Here is a 17,709-nt window from a genome sequence, read left to right as displayed (position 1 = left end):
AAAAATCAATTTTCTTTTTAAAGTAAAAATCTTAGAATGGGCCTCTTGGAAAATTTCATAGAAACATTACAGCGTGTTAAGGGCAGCCGCCCATTGCAAATTTTCTACGTGGTTGTAAGGCCCGTTACGAGAAATCGCGAGATCTACTTCGCGAAGTTGCAACCGGCATCTGGAAGCGATTACCATATTTAAGACAATAGTCGGGAAATCGTTGTCTCGTACATCCTTTTATTAGTCACTTTAATATGGAAGTCTAATATTTAGCTCTTGAGTTACGACAGTTGTATATCGTCAACGAAATTGGCTCGTCTACCACTTTGTCGGGCTCCGACGCGTTTCTGTCGCTGGTTCCGGTGTCTTCGCGAAGGCACGAGCCGATGATTAATTTAAAAAACGGAACTTAGTTTTCAATTGGTCAATCCTCCCGTTGACGTCATATTACTCATTCAACAGGGTCAACCCTTTTATTACAGCTTTGACGTTGTCGGGGACCTCCCCGGATAGAATGGCGGGAAACGAAAATTCCCTCTTCGATTTCACCACGTGCCGCGACGTCCCAAATTCTACAGAGGTCTCCCGTCAATGCCGTAAAGAGATACTTCGAATTTGGCGTAAATGTGTCGAAAATTTGGTTTAACCCCAATGAAAGAAGCGCGTGTTTCATTTAACTAGTATCGAATCATATCGCTTCTTTAAATCGCCGTTTCCGTTACGAATATTAATAAACAAATTGTCGAAACGAGCGATTAAAAGCGCCAATTTACGCAGTTACGTACACGCCTCTGGTGTACGTACGACGGTTTTGAGATTGCACAACATTACGAGAAAATGGGCGGTCCACTTTTTCGGTGTTTTTTCTCGGCGGTTTATTATTTTCATTGGCCCGTTTTTCCCCTTCGCTCCGTTCAAATATTCCGCGAGGGAAAGAGTTAATTTCCCGTTTCTAGTCTTGATGTATAAAACGTCGACAGCGCCGTCCGCTTGTTCTCAAATCGAGTGTGCAGCTTGAACAACAAAGACGCTATTCAAAGAGTCAGCTCGTCTTCGTGTATTTAACACATCAAATCCGCGTATCTATGTCTATAGTGGCCAGTCTCGCTACTTTCCCTATTTTTCAACTAGAAACGGGAGAATTTGCGATAAGCAGGGTGGAAAGGAGATAAGATTGGCTCCGCCACATTTCTCATATATTTATTTTAAAGAAGAAGAAAAGTTTCTTAATCCGAAGAAAGATGGCTAACTTGTCGACGTCTTCCAACAAGCTCTCGCAGCTAGTCCTAGTACTTGGATTTACCACGGTGTTGTTATTATGGTCGTGTCAAGCTAAGCCGCATATGAGCATGAACGAAGCGGACTATAAAAAAGCCCTGAACAACTACGAGTCGATGCGGCCACACGAATGTTCCAAGCCTCAACCGAGAACGATCAAGGTCCAAGACGTTCACAACGAGCCAGACAAGATATTCTTGCCCAGCTACGTCCTCTTGCATCGGTGCGATTCTCAAGCCGGCTGTTGCGACAATGCCTCTCAAGTCTGCTCGCCGCTGACAACTGACCCCGTCCCTCTGTACTTCCTAGTTGAACAGACGTTGCCTTCCGGTTCGCCGAGCACCAACTCGGTGAGAAATAAGCGCCGACATCGCAAGCAGAATTTCGTGGTGGACCACAGGGAGTTTATTAACCACACTTCCTGTTACTGTAAAGATATCTAGTCCCCTCACACCTTGAATGATATAAAATAACTTTTCACGTACCAGATGTTTGTAATCAGTCAATAAGACTATCTTCAGAGATTAAAATCGGTACAGTGCGCTCTCTGAAACCCGAACGGCTCATTTCGATATTGTACTACGGAGCTCTCTCATTGACAGTGGTACATCACTTATTTACATTAAATACAGGTGTGTACCTCATTCATGTTCTAGTACATTTTTTATTTATTCCAAGTGTATTTATTTTAAGGGGATTGTTAAATAATCCTGAAATTGTGTACATTTCTCCGTGAGAAAGAAAAACATGCTCTTTTAAAATTGCCTGTGCCAGTATTATGTATTTATTATCAACATTGTTATTATTATTTTTAATATAAAGCGGGAATTACCGTTATTATTGACATCGAAATAAAATGTTATTTTGATTTAAACGAAATCCTTTTCTGAAGATTTAGTTTTAACATTGATTTTAAATATCGAACTACCGCTTAGCCCATTCACATGACGGACCGCAGCATTCTTTGCTTCTAAGAAGCGTGGGATTTGCGAGAGCTCGCCTCACTCCCGGCGATATCTCATGTTGAGGGAGTTAATGAAATCACATTTCCCAAATCAAAGTAGACGGCACAAGGTTTCCGACGGAATAATTTCCGCTATTTTCACTTGCTTTGCCGTAATAATATGGAATTAATATATCGGGAAACAATAAATGTTATATATTACTTGGCCCTTAAGGGGTAGGAGTCTGCAATAACTAGTGGCTTTACCGGGGAGTCGGGGTCCGGCTCTTGTAACCCATATGGGCGGTAGTTTGATCAGATGTTAGCTCTGATCAAATGGTCCTATATCCACCTCCGATTTCGGTCAGGTATGGGCTAGAAACTGGGCTTCGGCTCAGGCTAATGGAGAGGGTCCAGGTAAACTGGCCACCTCGGAGGACTGGGTAGCCTGCTGTGGGGTGGCGGGTCTCCGTAGGAGGCGCAGTGGTCCTGTTTCCCGGCCTCTTGGGACAACACCGGGTGTCCGGTACCAGCTGTGCCGGGTTACTTGGGCCGCTGTGTGCCCGTCGTTCCCCTTTAGGAGCTCTTTCTGAAGGGTATGGCTCTCTACCTACGTAGGTAGGGTGTCGGCTGGAGTTGCTATAGCATCCGCTCTTATTCCCACTGCTGTATGCGAAGTGAGGGGTTGGTCGTCCCATTGTTGCACCTTCTGCTGGGTTGAGCGGCTCGCATCGAAGGTGAGACCGTCAGCGGTAGGGTTATCTCGCTGCCTTGGCTGTTCTGTCACCTGTCCGGGCTGTGGACGCTGGCGTAGGGCAATATGATGAGTGCCTCCGGTGGTGTGCACTCTGTTTGCGGTACACCTTGCTACAAATCTAATACACGTATTGAGTTGAAAATATCACTCTCTCATTAGCTCGTTTTTCTTCAATCGTAAATAACATAGTAAAAAAAATTGATAATTCACAAAAATTATAATAGAACTGACTTTCAAAGTCATTTTGCCGGAGATGCTGTCTAATATGGAATTGAATAACGTGGAAATTTAGTATCGTGAAGATAGATGGGTAGTTGGAATAACTTGGAACATGAAAAACATTTAAACTGAATAACGTGGCACCTGAATAACCTAGAACCTAAGGGCGATAATATACTGCTCAGTTCAGTTTTAAGTTCAAGTAGGAGCTTAGCGAGTGTCAGTGTCGAAAAAAGGTTCGACCAGAATTTTTTACTAAAACAATATACTTAAAGTTTCCGGTCGGCTCTTCGACCAACTGAAATTGAGCTAAAATGGTAGTGTTCATCACACCAGCCGTTGAACACGTTATCGCAGTTCGAGAACTACACTGGCTGAATATTTTTCCAAGAGATAAGGTCCTGTCTAAGCTAGTCTCACTTTCAAACGGAAGAAGACTCTTCATTCTTCCGCTCATACTAGCCATCCAACATTTAGTATTATGTTCGCCCAATAGACGTTTCAATAAAATATCTTCAAGGAAATTGCCAAGAAGTAATATTTCCGAGAGCCAGGACCTGCAAGTTACTGTTTATATAGTGCTTGTTGAAATAATGGAAACTTTTCACTTGTATGGTATGCAACCAGGTAGCTTTTTTTGACGTATTAAGGCTTAATAAAAACACGACGTTCTATTTACAGGTGAAAAGTTACCATTATTTCCACAAGCTCTATATAAACAGAGACTTGCAGGTCCTGGTTCTCGGAAATATTACTTATTTGCAATTTCCTTGGAGATGTTTTATTCAAGCGCCTAATACATGCAAATAAACCGGTTGATTTTTGATTTTTAATCTGAGAAACTTTATTTAAGCACAGGAATACAAACAACGAAGTTTAATCACGCTTTCGTGTAACCTACCATCAGGTCATAATAATCATGGATATAGTATTAAAAATATAAAGGTGGAGGCCAAACAATTTGGAGAATAATTAATTTAATATAAGTAGTACGTGATTAGTCTAGATATATGTTCCATTCGATTTCCTCCTCCACTCCCTATTATTTCCTAAAGTATGGGCCCACCTAAGAATAATTTTCTAGAACCATGCTTGTAAAGAAAGCGAAGCATTTAAATAAATTAGCGAATCATAAACAAAGAAAAACAAATCATTCAAAGAGAAACGCATAAAAACTGCCAATTCAATGAGAGTGATTATAATTATTCAGAAGAAAGCGAGAATGATTTACTTTTTTTGCTCTAGTGATCCTGGCAAGATCCTGGGTCAATGAGGGCTTTGAAGATCCTGAGTCAATGAGGGCTGGCAAGATCCTGGGTTCATGAGGGCTGGCAAGATCCTGGGTCAATGAAGGCTGGCAATATCCTGGGTCAATGAAGGCTGGCAATATCCTGGGTCAATGAGGGCTGGCAAGTTCCTTGATCAGTGAGGGTAGGAAAGCACTTAAATTTCCAGGAATTACAATTGTCTGCTTACTAACTGGTCGTTAGTGGTTAATTCGCGCAATTTCATTGCGTTTTTCACAGCGTGATTACAGGCGGTCGAAAAGTGCTAGTCATAGGATTTCACACTCCACTAGAAATCTACAAACCCTAGGTTGGCAAGTTTTTGGTTTCGGAGGATGGAGACTGGAGGACGAAGCTGCTGATTTTAGCTCCACTGCAAGGACGTATATAAGGGGTGGGGGCGTTAGGGAGATCAAACTCCCCTTAGGACTCGATTCCTATACGAAATTAAATTTTGCAAAACAATATCAATTTTGTCCTTTGTTTTATTATCATTTTCTCGCAAATGTATTAAAAAACTTCGTTTGATACACGTGCGGAAATGTCATTGTCACTCGTCCCGAGTCTAGCCAGTACTTTAAATATGCGTTATTGCTAACGAAAAATTTCGAGCTCGCTGCGCTCGCGATTTCATCTGGTTGTGTTATAACCCGTCTCCCCCCTTAGACTTTCTATATCTACGTGCTTGCTCCACTGTGTATGCCTCTGGTCTCCAATGTCCGCCACAACTAGTGGTCTCTGGTCTCCAGGCCTCCCGTCTCCACAGATCCTTTCGACCTCCGGGCCTCTAGTCTCCACAGCGCAGTCTCCATGGAATTTCAAGTCGGAGACTAAAGACTGGAGGCTGGGGGCTGTAGCCACTGAGGTATGCTGTGAACAGCTCGTGAAGAGGTTTTTGATCTCCACAGGCTACAAGCACTATCTCGAAGCAGCTCGATCCGAAAATTTCGAAGAAGCAATAGACACAGGATCGTAGCCATCATATCATTTCTGGAGTTGACAAAACTTTGGTTGAGTTGGCGATAAGTTTATTTCGCAAGATGGCAGTCTTTATTGTCCAAATGTGAAGAAATAATTGTCCAAATTCTAAACAAATTAGTTAAAAAACAAGACCAAATAATTAACTTTTCTATAGTTGGCAAACTTTGGTCGAGTTGGCGAGAAGTTAATTTCGCCACCCTCCAATAAAACAGTCTTCGCTACACCCCTAAAGAGATCTCATCTCGTTCTTTTGAATTTGTGAGCTTCTACTTGAAATCGCTATTAAAAAGTGTTATGTTTGGTTTTCACTAGCCCGCGTCATAATGCATTTTTCTTTACGAGCGTCAAAACGTTTGTACGACCAAAGATAATTTAAACTCGTACCCTAGATTCGAATACTGAGAGCTTTCCCATTGACGGTTTTGTTAAGAAGCGTTTACCCTTTTCCGGCACGTGACCTCAGAAAAATCGGGCTCCATCGGTTGCGGTAAGGCGCAAACCATGGAGCGAATTTTTTCTGAGTTCCAGCGGGAAGTGGGTAAACGCTATCGGCAACGCGCGAGAGAGTGATTTCGAATCTAGGGTACGAGTTTAAATTATCTTTGGTACGACCGAAAGCTGGGCGACACGTCGTAACGCGCGCTAGTCGAAAACAAGCTTTATGTGAAATGAATTTGATCACGCGCGCGAAGCTTTCAATTTGTAAACTACACATTTCTAGGAATATTATAAATTAAAATTAAAAATAAAAGTATTGCGAATGAACATGGACCGTTGATAGCATTCATCCTCTATACAAGATTTAGCTTTCCTAAGATCCCCAACGTATGGCCTCCTTATGGGCGAGAGACGTAGCCAAGGGAGAGGTCACAGCTAGTGAGGCACTTGTCCCCCCGAAAAGTATGTATAATTGTTTTTTTACTTTTTTCAATTGTAAAAATCCAAATCCTGGCTACTCTACTGTTATGGGCCCTAAACAGTATTTAGACTCGTCAGGGGCCTTAGACCACATTTAACATCCTTTCAGACCCTAGATAACATTTAACTTCCTTACCAATTGTTACAATAGCAATTTAATTTTGCAAGTTTCCATATCATATAGTGACTGAGAAAAATGACGCTTATAAGTATCTATTTCCGGAACTCAAAATTCAAACCCAGGTGAGGACTAGCCTATAATTATGAACAATGAAAACGACAGAAAGCAAGATGGCGGTCTGTATTGTCAAAATGTGAAGAATAGATTGGATTGCTTCAATTTTTGCTTGACCAAAATCTAAACCAATTAGTTAAAAAAAATACAATTGGAATGTCCTACATTTTTTGGGTACTGACTTCACCGTTATTACATTCGCATTTTAACTCTAAAATATTCCAAGAAATTAATTGCTTGGGAATTAATTGCTTTCAAATGAGTTACAAATGTTGTGAATTAGCCTGTTCTCACCGTTGATAACCTTCAGGACCATAGGTACAATCGAAATTGTAGCCGATCATTTAGTAACTGAAAATATCACAATAGTTCCAACAAGTCCATCTTTCTGCTACCGTCAGTTCACCTCAACAAGATCTGGTTCACCGAGCAACGAACAAAAGCGATGCATAAATCCAATTACGATCGTCGTCATGGCACGAGGGAGATGTCTGATTCCGTTACCAGAGCTAGTTTCAGATTCCTATGATCCAACACCGTTATCTCCCGAAGGCACCAATGCAGAACAGCCACAGGTCGATTCCGGTGGTGTCCAGAGTACGTCGCCCAGTTCAGAGTACCTATGCGATTTCTAAGTTCAGGACGCGGACTGAAATAGCAACGATAGGGTGGACGTTGTTGAAATGTCTAGTTACTTGATTCTTGTCGTGGTGGCTTCGAATATCAAGTAAATGTTCACGAAAACGATCGACGAGTCGGCGACCAGTTTCATCAATATAGCATGCTGCGTACTATTCTTGTCTTGGCGATAACCATGTCGCTATAGCGAAATCGAGAAAATATCGCCATAACGACATCGACCGGCGAAATCCTTATCGCCAAGACAAGAATAGGCCCCCTAGGCGGTTCTTTAAAAATGTCTTTCGTTTCTTGGTCAATCTGAAGTAGCTTGATGTTCTTACTAATTATATTTTAGTTGAATCCGGTCAGAATTCCCTGCCGGACTGAACAGTGACCATTAAGACAATTGGATAAAACGGCCCGGAGGTTAACGAATCTCACTGAAATTAGTTAAAATGGCGGGGAGATAATCTAGAACTCCGTTACTCCGTACCCTAGATTCGAATTCAGAGTTTTCAGTTGGACGAAAAATCGGCATCCATCGGTCGCTGTCATAGTTCAATCACGGCCAACTTTGATCAGAACAGCGCGTCATCAAAGTGGGCCGTCGTCTTATGATTCTTATCTATAGTTGGTTAGCATGGTTAGCACATAGAAATCTCATAGGTTTGAGATTTCTATGGGTTAGCATGGTAACTATGGAGCTAATTTTTTCGGAGTTCAGGCAGGAAGTGGATAAACGCTATTGACTACACGCGGGCCAGTTATTTCGAATCTACGGTACGAGGTATACATTATCTTTGGTATAAATAAATTGTACACACTGTCTTTTTCAATTCATATTTTTTTCAAAAATCGCGCTTAAGTTTCGCCTTTAGCGGCCTCTAGGATTAAAAAAAAACATCGAGGATGATCGGGCAACGGCCGCAACGCCACGGCCAACTTTGATTTCGCGCTGCCGCGCCAGCGCGAAATCAAAGTTGGCCGTGGCAACGCAAAACGTCAATTTGTCATCACCACACAGAATTAAAGTTCTCGGGGAGGCATTTTTGGTAAATTTAGTTTTAAATGCAGATTACTTAAGTAAAAATAATATTTTTAAAAATATCCTCATATAATATCAATATAATAAAGGGACATTTTTCTAAATAAATGTACTTGTAGTAAAATGTACAATTTACTAGTAACCCTTGCCAAGTTGTCATTACAGTCACTCTAATTTAACCCTTGGTTAATTGTACAGTACGAGTCTCTTGTACAGTTTGTACTGTACTAATTAAATTAACCGAGGATTAAATTAAAGTGACTACTTGGCAAGGGTTACTAGTAAATTATGTATACATTTATAAATTTTTTGGATTACCTGTTGTCTTTAACACCATGGACTTATTCACTAACTGTTCCACTTGGCCATTAGAGTAAATAATCTGCAGATTTGATTCCCATTTAAAACAACTTTTAATCTGGTTTAAAATTTATTGAGCTATTTTTGATGGAAAATGCAGTTGAAAGATACCAATTTTAACAACTTACAAGGAGACGACCCGAGGTGTAGCACACCGATTTTGTTCAAACTCTGGGGTTTGGTAGACCTTCATGTTACTTGAAACACCCTAAAGGGAAATGTCTCCATAAGCAACCGTTTTGGCATGGCAACCAAAAATGTTTTTGACAAAACAAATGGGAAATTTTCCCATTGAATATAACATGGGAATCTGACCAATTTTAAGGGTTACCCTCTGTAAAAATTTTAATCAATTTCGAACTTTTGTATTATTTTTTATTTATATTTTCTATTTTTAGCATTTTAAAAATTTAAATTTTTTAACACGGGGTACCCCTAAAATTGGTCAGATTCCCATGTTATATTCAATGGAAAAATTTCCATTTTGTGTTGTCAAAAACATTTTTGGTTGCCATGGCAAAACGGTTGACTATGGAGACATTTCCCTTTAGGGTTTTTCAAGTTACATGAAGGTCTACCAAACCCCGAGTTTAAACCAAATCGGTGTGTTACACCTCGGGTCGTCTCCTTGTTAGTTTCTTCATTTTAAGCTTCTTGATTTTGGAAATAATAAGAGTTAAATCTTTTACAGAAAATGTATTGGTCTTTTAGTAATTAGATTATTTACCAGCCTAATGGCTTTAATAACCCTAAAATTTTTAATTGATTTTACAACACTGGGGTTCTTAACCTTTGGCATGCATTACCTTTTATTGTATAATGTTGTCTTTAGTATTTTGATATACTATATTCTAACCTTGTATGTTAACCTAAAATAATTTTAATTTTCCTTAATTATCTCGCATGGAACTCCTTTTTCAGATCTTTTCTAACGTTACCTCTAGGCATACCCTAAAATACCGTAGTGATAAGAGTTCTTATACGAGATGTCTGGTATCACAAAATTTCTAGAAGAAATGAACAGCATTCCACTTGCGGATGAAGATGTGCAAGGTTATATTTAATTAATATTAAAAGTTTGGGATGAACATGAATTTCGTTAACTGAAACTGACAAGTCTTAATTTTAGATGTGTCTGATGACAGTGATGCTGAAACAACTGCCTCGTTGGATAGTCATGGTCTGGGAAAACAAAGTTTTGAATCTATACCCTCTGCATTTTTGAATGGAGCTGGGAGTCCAATGTCATCGTGTAAATTATTACCAAGGATTTATTAATGTAACCTAGAGCTCCAAATTTTTATAAGCAAATTTGGAGTTTTTTGATCTATGGTTACAAAATTTGTTCAAAGAAGTTGAAATATAAATGTTTTCCATTTAACCAGTGCTGGATCCTGATATGAGCCCAGATGAAGCAGAGGAAAAAGCTAGGCTCATAGCCCAAGTTTTAGAGCTGCAAAATACATTAGATGGTATGTTCTTTGAAGAACGAGACCAATTATAATAACAGGGTTGCCACGGTACCTGGAAAACCTGGAATTCGTGGAAAAGTCAGGGAATTTGAATATGGGTATAAAAATCAGGGAAAAGTCACGGAATTTGAAAAATTAGTCTAAAAATCAATGAAATGTCAGGGAATTTAATTTTGGTTACAAATAGGAAACTTTTAATAAAATATAGGTTAAAAAATACGAAATCTTGGCACAAAAAAAGTCAGGGAAAATCTCCGGAGATGGTCAGGGAAAACCTGGAAAAGTCGGGGAATTTGATTGTGAAAAAACTGCGGCAACCCTAAATAATATTTAGAACAAATTTCATTTGGCCAGTAAAAGAGCTCATCCTAGACCTGAAGATTTAGGGTTTTCAAGTTGTATTGTGACAATTTTAAGAATGGGGGTTTCCATTTTAAATTGAATTTCTACGTTTTTGTAATCGGAATTACTAATGTTTCACCATTGTTAAACAGGGTTGCAAGTTTTGCAACACGTCAGGGAAATGTCTGGGAATTTAAAAATGGTTTTAAAATGTTAGGGAATTTTAAAATTTTTTAAAAATTCAGGGAATTCAATTTTATCTTGGCACTTTTTGAAGGGACTTTTACTCTAGAATCTAGATCTATGATTATCATTTATTTCCTTGAAAGTTTGGCTAATTTTTTCAACATTGCAATAGACTTCTTACTGAAATATAAGTCCATTTAAATTTATTAACATCTGATAAAAGTGAAATATGAAATAAAAACTTTGGCCTTAAAATGGTCAGGGAATTTGAATCTATAAATTTTGTGGAAACCCTGTTAAAGGCATTTCAGTTATGGTGTTATATATGGGAAGGAAAATACCCGATAAATCTACCTAATATGTTTATTAAAAGTAATTTTTGTTTGGAATTTACCATAAATATTTTAAATATTGCTCAGATCTATCACAGCGAGTCGATAGTGTAAAGGAGGAAAACTTGAAACTAAAATCTGAAAACCAGGTGCTGGGTCAATACATTGAGAATCTTATGTCAGCTTCGAGTGTTTTCCAGTCGACTTCCCCGAAAAACAAAAAGAAGCAAGTTGATTTCACCCTTTTCTGAGAGAAAGGTCTGAGTTTTCTTTTGGCTGTGTTACCACAATTGTTAAGACGCACTCACCGCTTAATTAAGTTCACTGATCTAGACTCATAAACCAAAAGCACCAGCATGTACAAATTACGTTTTGTCCAGATTCCTAATGACGTGTTTAAATTGCGTCTTAACTGCCTACAACTATACGCAGACCAAAAGGAACATTCTTTTACAGTTTTCATTTTATATAAATTATTTTTTATTTCATATAACACAGAGGAATTGCGAAAACTAAGAAATAATTTGCTGAAGCTTATCCTTTTCAAGTCTACTCATAATATTATGATCTCGTTGGATTTCAAATTTCCATTTTAGGAGAGACTCTTTATGTGGTCAACTTTATTGTGTTAAAAACTTAAAAAATATTTAACATCACATTTTATTTAATATTGCAAGAAAAAAAAACCCACACATTAGCTTAAGGATAAAATCCCTTATAAAAATTTACATCTAGTCATCGTTTCTTAATAATTTCAAACACATTTTTTTTAGTGCCATGTTTATAATATTTTGACAATAAATGTATCAAAACCACAATTTCACGTTTCCTTTTATTTTGCAAATACGATGAAAACGCTCAACTGCTGCTCTGAGTTCCACTCTGATTAGGGCAGTGCCTAGTGGCAGATACCACGTAACATAAGCTTTAAGGAGTTATTTAAATTTTATAGAATGTACCAGCGCCGAACTATGTGGTGCTTTCATTATTCCCTCTTTCAAATATTTAATGGCGTTTTTCTTTAGGCTGCTTCCCATAAATTCCTGTTCGAATAAAGCAAGTAATGGGGCTGCTCTCAAGAGTCTCAACTCGCAGCCGAATCAAGTAGATTTAAAGGCCGAGAACAGAGATTCCATTTTCTCGTGTGCGAATTTAGACCCCCACCACGGCCGTCTCGAGATCTGCTTCGCGCTCATAGCGGCCCAGGCAAAGATTTCCTCTCCTATGTATTTCCGCGAATACCTTTTTTTAACACTAGGAGCGCTGTCCTAGCCCCCCCCCCTTAAATGTAAAAAATCAGCGGAATATTTAATAGTTTTCTATGGCGGTAAATTCAACGGGTACGACTAAAACAAGGAAAACGAGGAAAATGTAGGAAAGCTACCACATAGTAACATGAGGGCTTGGTCACACTGCGCCCAGCAAGTAAACCGCGGAAACGAGGAATTTTTGCCGTGCGATAAACAAACGACGGAACAATTAAATTACGGGAATTTTCGTTTAATTAAGGGTGTTTATGAAAATTTTACGTTCTCGTAAATACGATAATTTAAATATAAAATCAGAAATTTTTAATTATAACATTTGGTTGCTAAATCCAGGAATAAAGTAAAACGAGGAATTTTTGTAAGCAACTAAAACGAGGATTTTTTTAAATCATATACAATCGCCGTCGCGTCGGGCGATAGTCCTGCAAATGGAGAAACCACGGAAAAATTAAATTACGAGTGTATACGAGTAATTAAGTTTGCTTTTTAAGATTCTAAATGCTAATTTTTGCGTTCTCGTCCCTACGATACTTTAAATTTAAATCAGAAATTTGTAATTATAACATTTGGTTGCTAAATCACGGCAAATATTAAAGCGAGAAAAAATGAAATTATTCGAATTTGAGAGTAATTAAAGCTATTTATTAACCATTTAAATGTTAATTCGAGTTTCTCACACTTACGATACATTAATATAAATCAGAAATACTTTGCTACAACCAATTTCTTTGAAAACCCGGAAAATCTAAAACGAGGAATTTTTGCAAGCGACTAAAACGAGGATTTTTTTAAATCATATACAATCGCCGTCGCGTCGGGCGATAGATGCCGCTAGTCGTCCGGCGGCTGAATATTTCATTCAAAGTGTGTTCCTTCAAATGGACAAACCACGGAAAAATTAAATTACGAGAATTTTCGAGTAATTAAGGGTGTTTTAGCTAAATGCTAATTTTACAATACTTTAAATATAAAATCTGAAATTCGTAATTATAACATTTTGTTTCGAAATCGCGGTCATAGTAAAACGAAGAGAAAAAACTTTAAAAATAAATAAATATCAAAGGAGCTGATACTTCATGGATATAAAATGTATTTATTAAAATCTTCGGGAGCTTTCAGACCGTGGTCCTTCGTCTACATCGTTAATAGAGAAAAAAATTATACGAAATTATTTATTTATTTATTGAACATTTTAATTTTAAATTGTCTCTTTCAAGCCTTCACTACGTTAAATTAAACGCTTATTACGGACAATTCCTTTAGAAATCGAGGAATTGACTAAAACCCGGACTTTTCCGTTTTATACAATCGAAAACCTGGGTTTTCTTAACGCTACCACGTAGCCTATTAATACTTCCGTAGCCTCGACAAGTTTGGTCAACTTCGACGTCTTAGATCAAAAGTTATGGCGCTTCGGAATCCTCGACCACCCAATATTTCGGTATTAATCGAGCTTTTACCCATGATTCCTTTCGAAAACCTGGGTTTTCTTAACGCTACCACGTAGCCTATTAATACTTCCGTAGCCTCGACAAGTTTGGTCAACTTCGACGTCTTAGATCAAAAGTTATGGCGCTTCGGAATCCTCGACCAACCAATATTTCGGTATTAATCGACGCTTTTACCCATGATTCCTTTCGAAAACCTTGATTTTCTTAACGCTACCACGTAGCCTATTAATACTTCCGTAGCCTCGACAAGTTTGGTCAACTTCGACGTCTTAGATCAAAAGTTATGGCGCTTCGGAATCCGCGACCACCCAATATTTTGGTATTAATGGAGCTTTTACCCATGATTCCTTTCGAAAACCTGGGTTTTCTTAACGCTACCACGTAGCCTATTAATACTTCCGTAGCCTCGACAAGTTTGGTCAACTTCGACGTCTTAGATCAAAAGTTATGGCGCTTCGGAATCCTCGACCAACCAATATTTCGGTATTAATCGACGCTTTTACCCATGATTCCTTTCGAAAACCTTGATTTTCTTAACGCTACCACGTAGCCTATTAATACTTCCGTAGCCTCGACAAGTTTAGTCAACTTCGACGTCTTAGATCAAAAGTTATGGCGCTTCGGAATCCTCGACCAACCAATATTTCGGTATTAATCGACGCTTTTACCCATGATTCCTTTCGAAAACCTTGATTTTCTTAACGCTACCACGTAGCCTATTAATACTTCCGTAGCCTCGACAAGTTTGGTCAACTTCGACGTCTTAGATCAAAAGTTATGGCGCTTCGGAATCCGCGACCACCCAATATTTTGGTATTAATGGAGCTTTTACCCATGATTCCTTTCGAAAACCTGGGATTTCTTAACGCTACCACGTAGCCTATTAATACCTCCGTAGCCTCGACAAGTTTGGTCAACTTCGACGTCTTAGATCAAAAGTTATGGCGCTTCGGAATCCTCGACCAACCAATATTTCGGTATTAATCGACGCTTTTACCCATGATTCCTTTCGAAAACCTTGATTTTCTTAACGCTACCACGTAGCCTATTAATACTTCCGTAGCCTCGACAAGTTTGGTCAACTTCGACGTCTTAGATCAAAAGTTATGGCGCTTCGGAATCCGCGACCACCCAATATTTTGGTATTAATGGAGCTTTTACCCATGATTCCTTTCGAAAACCTGGGATTTCTTAACGCTACCACGTAGCCTATTAATACTTCCGTAGCCTCGACAAGTTTGGTCAACTTCGACGTCTTAGATCAAACGTTATGGCACTTCGGAATCCGCGACCAACCAATATTTCGGTATTAATCGACGCTTTTACCCATGATTCCTTTCGAAAACCTGGGTTTTCTTAACGCTACCACGTAGCCTATTAATACTTCCGTAGCCTCGACAAGTTTGGTCAACTTCGACGTCTTAGATCAAAAGTTATGGCGCTTCGGAATCCTCGACCAACCAATATTTCGGTATTAATCGACGCTTTTACCCATGATTCCTTTCGAAAACCTTGATTTTCTTAACGCTACCACGTAGCCTATTAATACTTCCCTATCCTCCACAAGTTTGGTCAACTTCGACGTCTTAGATCAAAAGTTATGGCGCTTCGGAATCCGCGACCACCCAATATTTTGGTATTAATGGAGCTTTTACCCATGATTCCTTTCGAAAACCTGGGATTTCTTAACGCTACCACGTAGCCTATTAATACTTCCGTAGCCTCGACAAGTTTGGTCAACTTCGACGTCTTAGATCAAACGTTATGGCGCTTCGGAATCCGCGACCAACCAATATTTCGGTATTAATCGACGCTTTTACCCATGATTCCTTTCGAAAACCTGGGTTAATACTTCCCTATCCTCCACAAGTTTGGTCAACATTGACGTCCTAGATCAAAAGTTGTATCAAAAGTATCGCGGAAAAAGTAAAACGAGAATAAATGAAATTATACTAATTAAATCACGGAAAATAATAAAACGAGGGAAAATGAATTATACGAATTTGAGAATAATTAAAGCAATTTATTAATCATTTAAATGTTAATTCGAGTTTCTCATACTTACGATACATTAATATAAATCATAAATACGTTGCTAAAGCCATTTTCTTTGAAAACGCGGAAAATATAAAACAAGGATTTTTTGCAAGCGACTAAAACGAGGATTTTTTAAATCATATACAATCGCCGTCACGTCGTGCGATAGATGCCGCTAGTCGTCCGGCGGCTGAATTTTTCATTCCGAGTGTGTTCCTTCAAATGGACAAACCAAGGAAAAATTAAATTACGAGAATTTTTGAGTAATTAAGGGTGTTAATGAAGCAGCTAAATGCTAATTTTACGATACTTTAAATATAAAATCAGAAATTTGTAATTATAACATTTTGTTTCGAAATCGCGGCGAATAGTAAAACAAAGAGAAAATAAATTATACGAAATTATTCATTTATTTATCGAACATTTAAACAAGGATTTTTTTTAAATCACGGAAAACTAAGAAAAATAAATAGCGAGAAAAACGCGGAATTGTTGATATAACACGGAAAAGTTATATTGATTATATTTAAGCGGCGTGTTCGTTATTATTTTTAAAAGTGATTCATGTGCGGAATAAAACAAAAAGAATGTTTTTTTTATATATAATAGGCCTATTTTCCTCTCGGGATTGTTAGGTAATCGGTGTCCATCAGGCCAAAGATAATTTAAACTCGTACCCTAGATTCGAATACTGAGAGCTTTCCCATTGACGGTTTTGTTACGAAGCGTTTACTCTTTTCCGGCACGTGACCTCAGAAAAATCGGGCTCCATCAGTTGCGGTAAGGCGCAAACCATGGAGCGAATTTTTTCTGAGTTCCAGCGGGAAGTGGGTAAACGCTATCGGCAACGAGCGAGAGAGTGATTTCGAATCTAGGTTACGAGTTTAAATTATCTTTGATCAGGCTGCATGAGGATGGCGAAGACATTGCTCTTCGTGGATCTTCTACTGCTTTGACCATTGTCTTCTGATCGGAAAGCCCTGGATGGATATCATCTGGCGATGAGAATCTCGTTCACGACTTTGCGCGAGGGATTCAGCGAGTGGTCTTTTCTTTTAAGTTGACCAGGAATCCTTAACGGTACTTATGGATTCTTGGTTAAGTTAATAGTGATATTCGAGACCGACTTCATCGCGCATTCTTTTACTGTCGTATTGGCTTAGACATGGCACTTGGACTGTCAGAATCTTGAAAATTAGAATTCTGAAGTTTTTTCACGCCGTCTTCTGGTTTGGTTCTGGGGTTTGAAATAAAAACTACTGGTGACATCATGTTTTATGTGGGTCATTGGTTAATTTAAGACTCGTGTATTGTGATGCTACGGATGACGTCGTTTTATCTAGGAAAATTAGCTCGTGGTTGCGGGGGGGGGGGGGGCTTAGTGGGTCTCGGGATTACTTTTAGTATCGTTTCCAAGCGGAAACTCGTGGCGCACCCTGGTCTTTAATACAGAGTACAAGCGGGGGAGAACGCTGAAGACCGTAGTATCTATCGCTGTAGCGAGTGACGTGTTCTTGACCTTGCAGGATTGGAAATTCACGCTTTTGTTGGAGTCTCGTTACTTGGTGGTAGGTCTGAGGTCTGCGAACATAAAAATGGTTTCATGGGATCGCTGTGAACTGAGGGAATGTACGTATTGCACCACGGTCATATGACAGAGAGAAAAACACTTTAATTAGCACTATAATGCGACGGATTTAATTTTAGCTTTGCTGAAGGCAGGGATTTAGTTTATAATTTATAGTAAGTACCCTGTTTAATTAACTCTCTCAATTTTATATTTTATAGTGGGGGTTCATTGAGTTCTATCAGATTTATAAATTATATTCAATTTGTATGTATGGTTAAAAAGTTATTTAAGTATTTTAATTTATCATTAATTTTAATGTATATTTTACAATGTGATTAGTTTATTAAATAAAGCTCAAAATTCTAAGAGGTTTGATGTAGGGGGCTTAAAGAATACTGAACAATAACTGTCAATATA

At 38.6% G+C, this 17,709-nt stretch overlaps 2 protein-coding genes across 6 annotated transcripts; both read left to right on the top strand.

Moving 5' to 3' along the window:
* The first annotated feature begins 1,023 nt into the window (after positions 1 to 1,023).
* Positions 1,024 to 5,358, top strand: LOC149947289 (uncharacterized). 2 transcript variants are annotated; one of them, XM_090172523.1, is made up of 3 exons: positions 1,024 to 1,901; positions 4,434 to 4,619; positions 5,141 to 5,358. In XM_090172523.1, the coding sequence occupies exon 1, from the start codon at positions 1,233 to 1,235 to the stop codon at positions 1,710 to 1,712; it is 480 nt and encodes a 159-aa protein (XP_090028649.1). In that variant the 5' UTR covers positions 1,024 to 1,232; the 3' UTR covers positions 1,713 to 1,901; positions 4,434 to 4,619; positions 5,141 to 5,358. The 2 variants fall into 2 exon arrangements, with proteins under 2 accessions (XP_090028649.1, XP_090028650.1); XM_090172524.1 differs by lacking the exon at positions 5,141 to 5,358 and adding an exon at positions 4,715 to 4,761.
* A 2,856-nt stretch (positions 5,359 to 8,214) lies between these two features.
* Positions 8,215 to 11,784, top strand: LOC149947288 (short coiled-coil protein A). Of its 4 annotated transcripts, none has more exons than XM_090171446.1 (6): positions 8,215 to 8,281; positions 9,579 to 9,687; positions 9,764 to 9,886; positions 10,020 to 10,106; positions 11,054 to 11,224; positions 11,465 to 11,784. In XM_090171446.1, exons 2-5 carry the CDS (start codon positions 9,621 to 9,623, stop codon positions 11,215 to 11,217), a joined length of 441 nt encoding a protein of 146 aa, XP_090027572.1. In that variant the 5' UTR covers positions 8,215 to 8,281; positions 9,579 to 9,620; the 3' UTR covers positions 11,218 to 11,224; positions 11,465 to 11,784. The 4 variants fall into 4 exon arrangements, with proteins under 4 accessions (XP_090027572.1, XP_090027573.1, XP_090027571.1 ...); XM_090171447.1 differs by having other exon boundaries at positions 8,216 to 8,281; positions 9,556 to 9,687; positions 11,054 to 11,192; XM_090171445.1 differs by having other exon boundaries at positions 8,216 to 8,281; positions 9,556 to 9,687.
* The last annotated feature ends 5,925 nt before the right edge of the window (positions 11,785 to 17,709 follow it).

Source organism: Leiobunum rupestre, chromosome 4 (assembly GCF_980474605.1).
Source record: "Leiobunum rupestre chromosome 4, qqLeiRupe1.1.hap1, whole genome shotgun sequence".
Classification (NCBI taxonomy): domain Eukaryota; kingdom Metazoa; phylum Arthropoda; class Arachnida; order Opiliones; family Sclerosomatidae; genus Leiobunum; species Leiobunum rupestre.
The sequence above is the reverse complement of the archived record's forward strand: the minus strand, read 5'-3'. Positions and strand labels throughout refer to the sequence as shown.

Bases quoted from the DNA above. Each gene is read 5' to 3' on its own strand.
- LOC149947289 (XM_090172523.1), top strand. From the start codon at position 1,233: ATGGCTAACTTGTCGACGTCTTCCAACAAGCTCTCGCAGCTAGTCCTA.
- LOC149947288 (XM_090171446.1), top strand. From the start codon at position 9,621: ATGTCTGGTATCACAAAATTTCTAGAAGAAATGAACAGCATTCCACTT. The intron at 9,688-9,763 runs GTTATATTTAAT...TCTTAATTTTAG, and splicing joins TGCGGATGAAGATGTGCAAG to ATGTGTCTGATGACAGTGAT. The intron at 9,887-10,019 runs GTAAATTATTAC...CCATTTAACCAG, and splicing joins TGGGAGTCCAATGTCATCGT to TGCTGGATCCTGATATGAGC.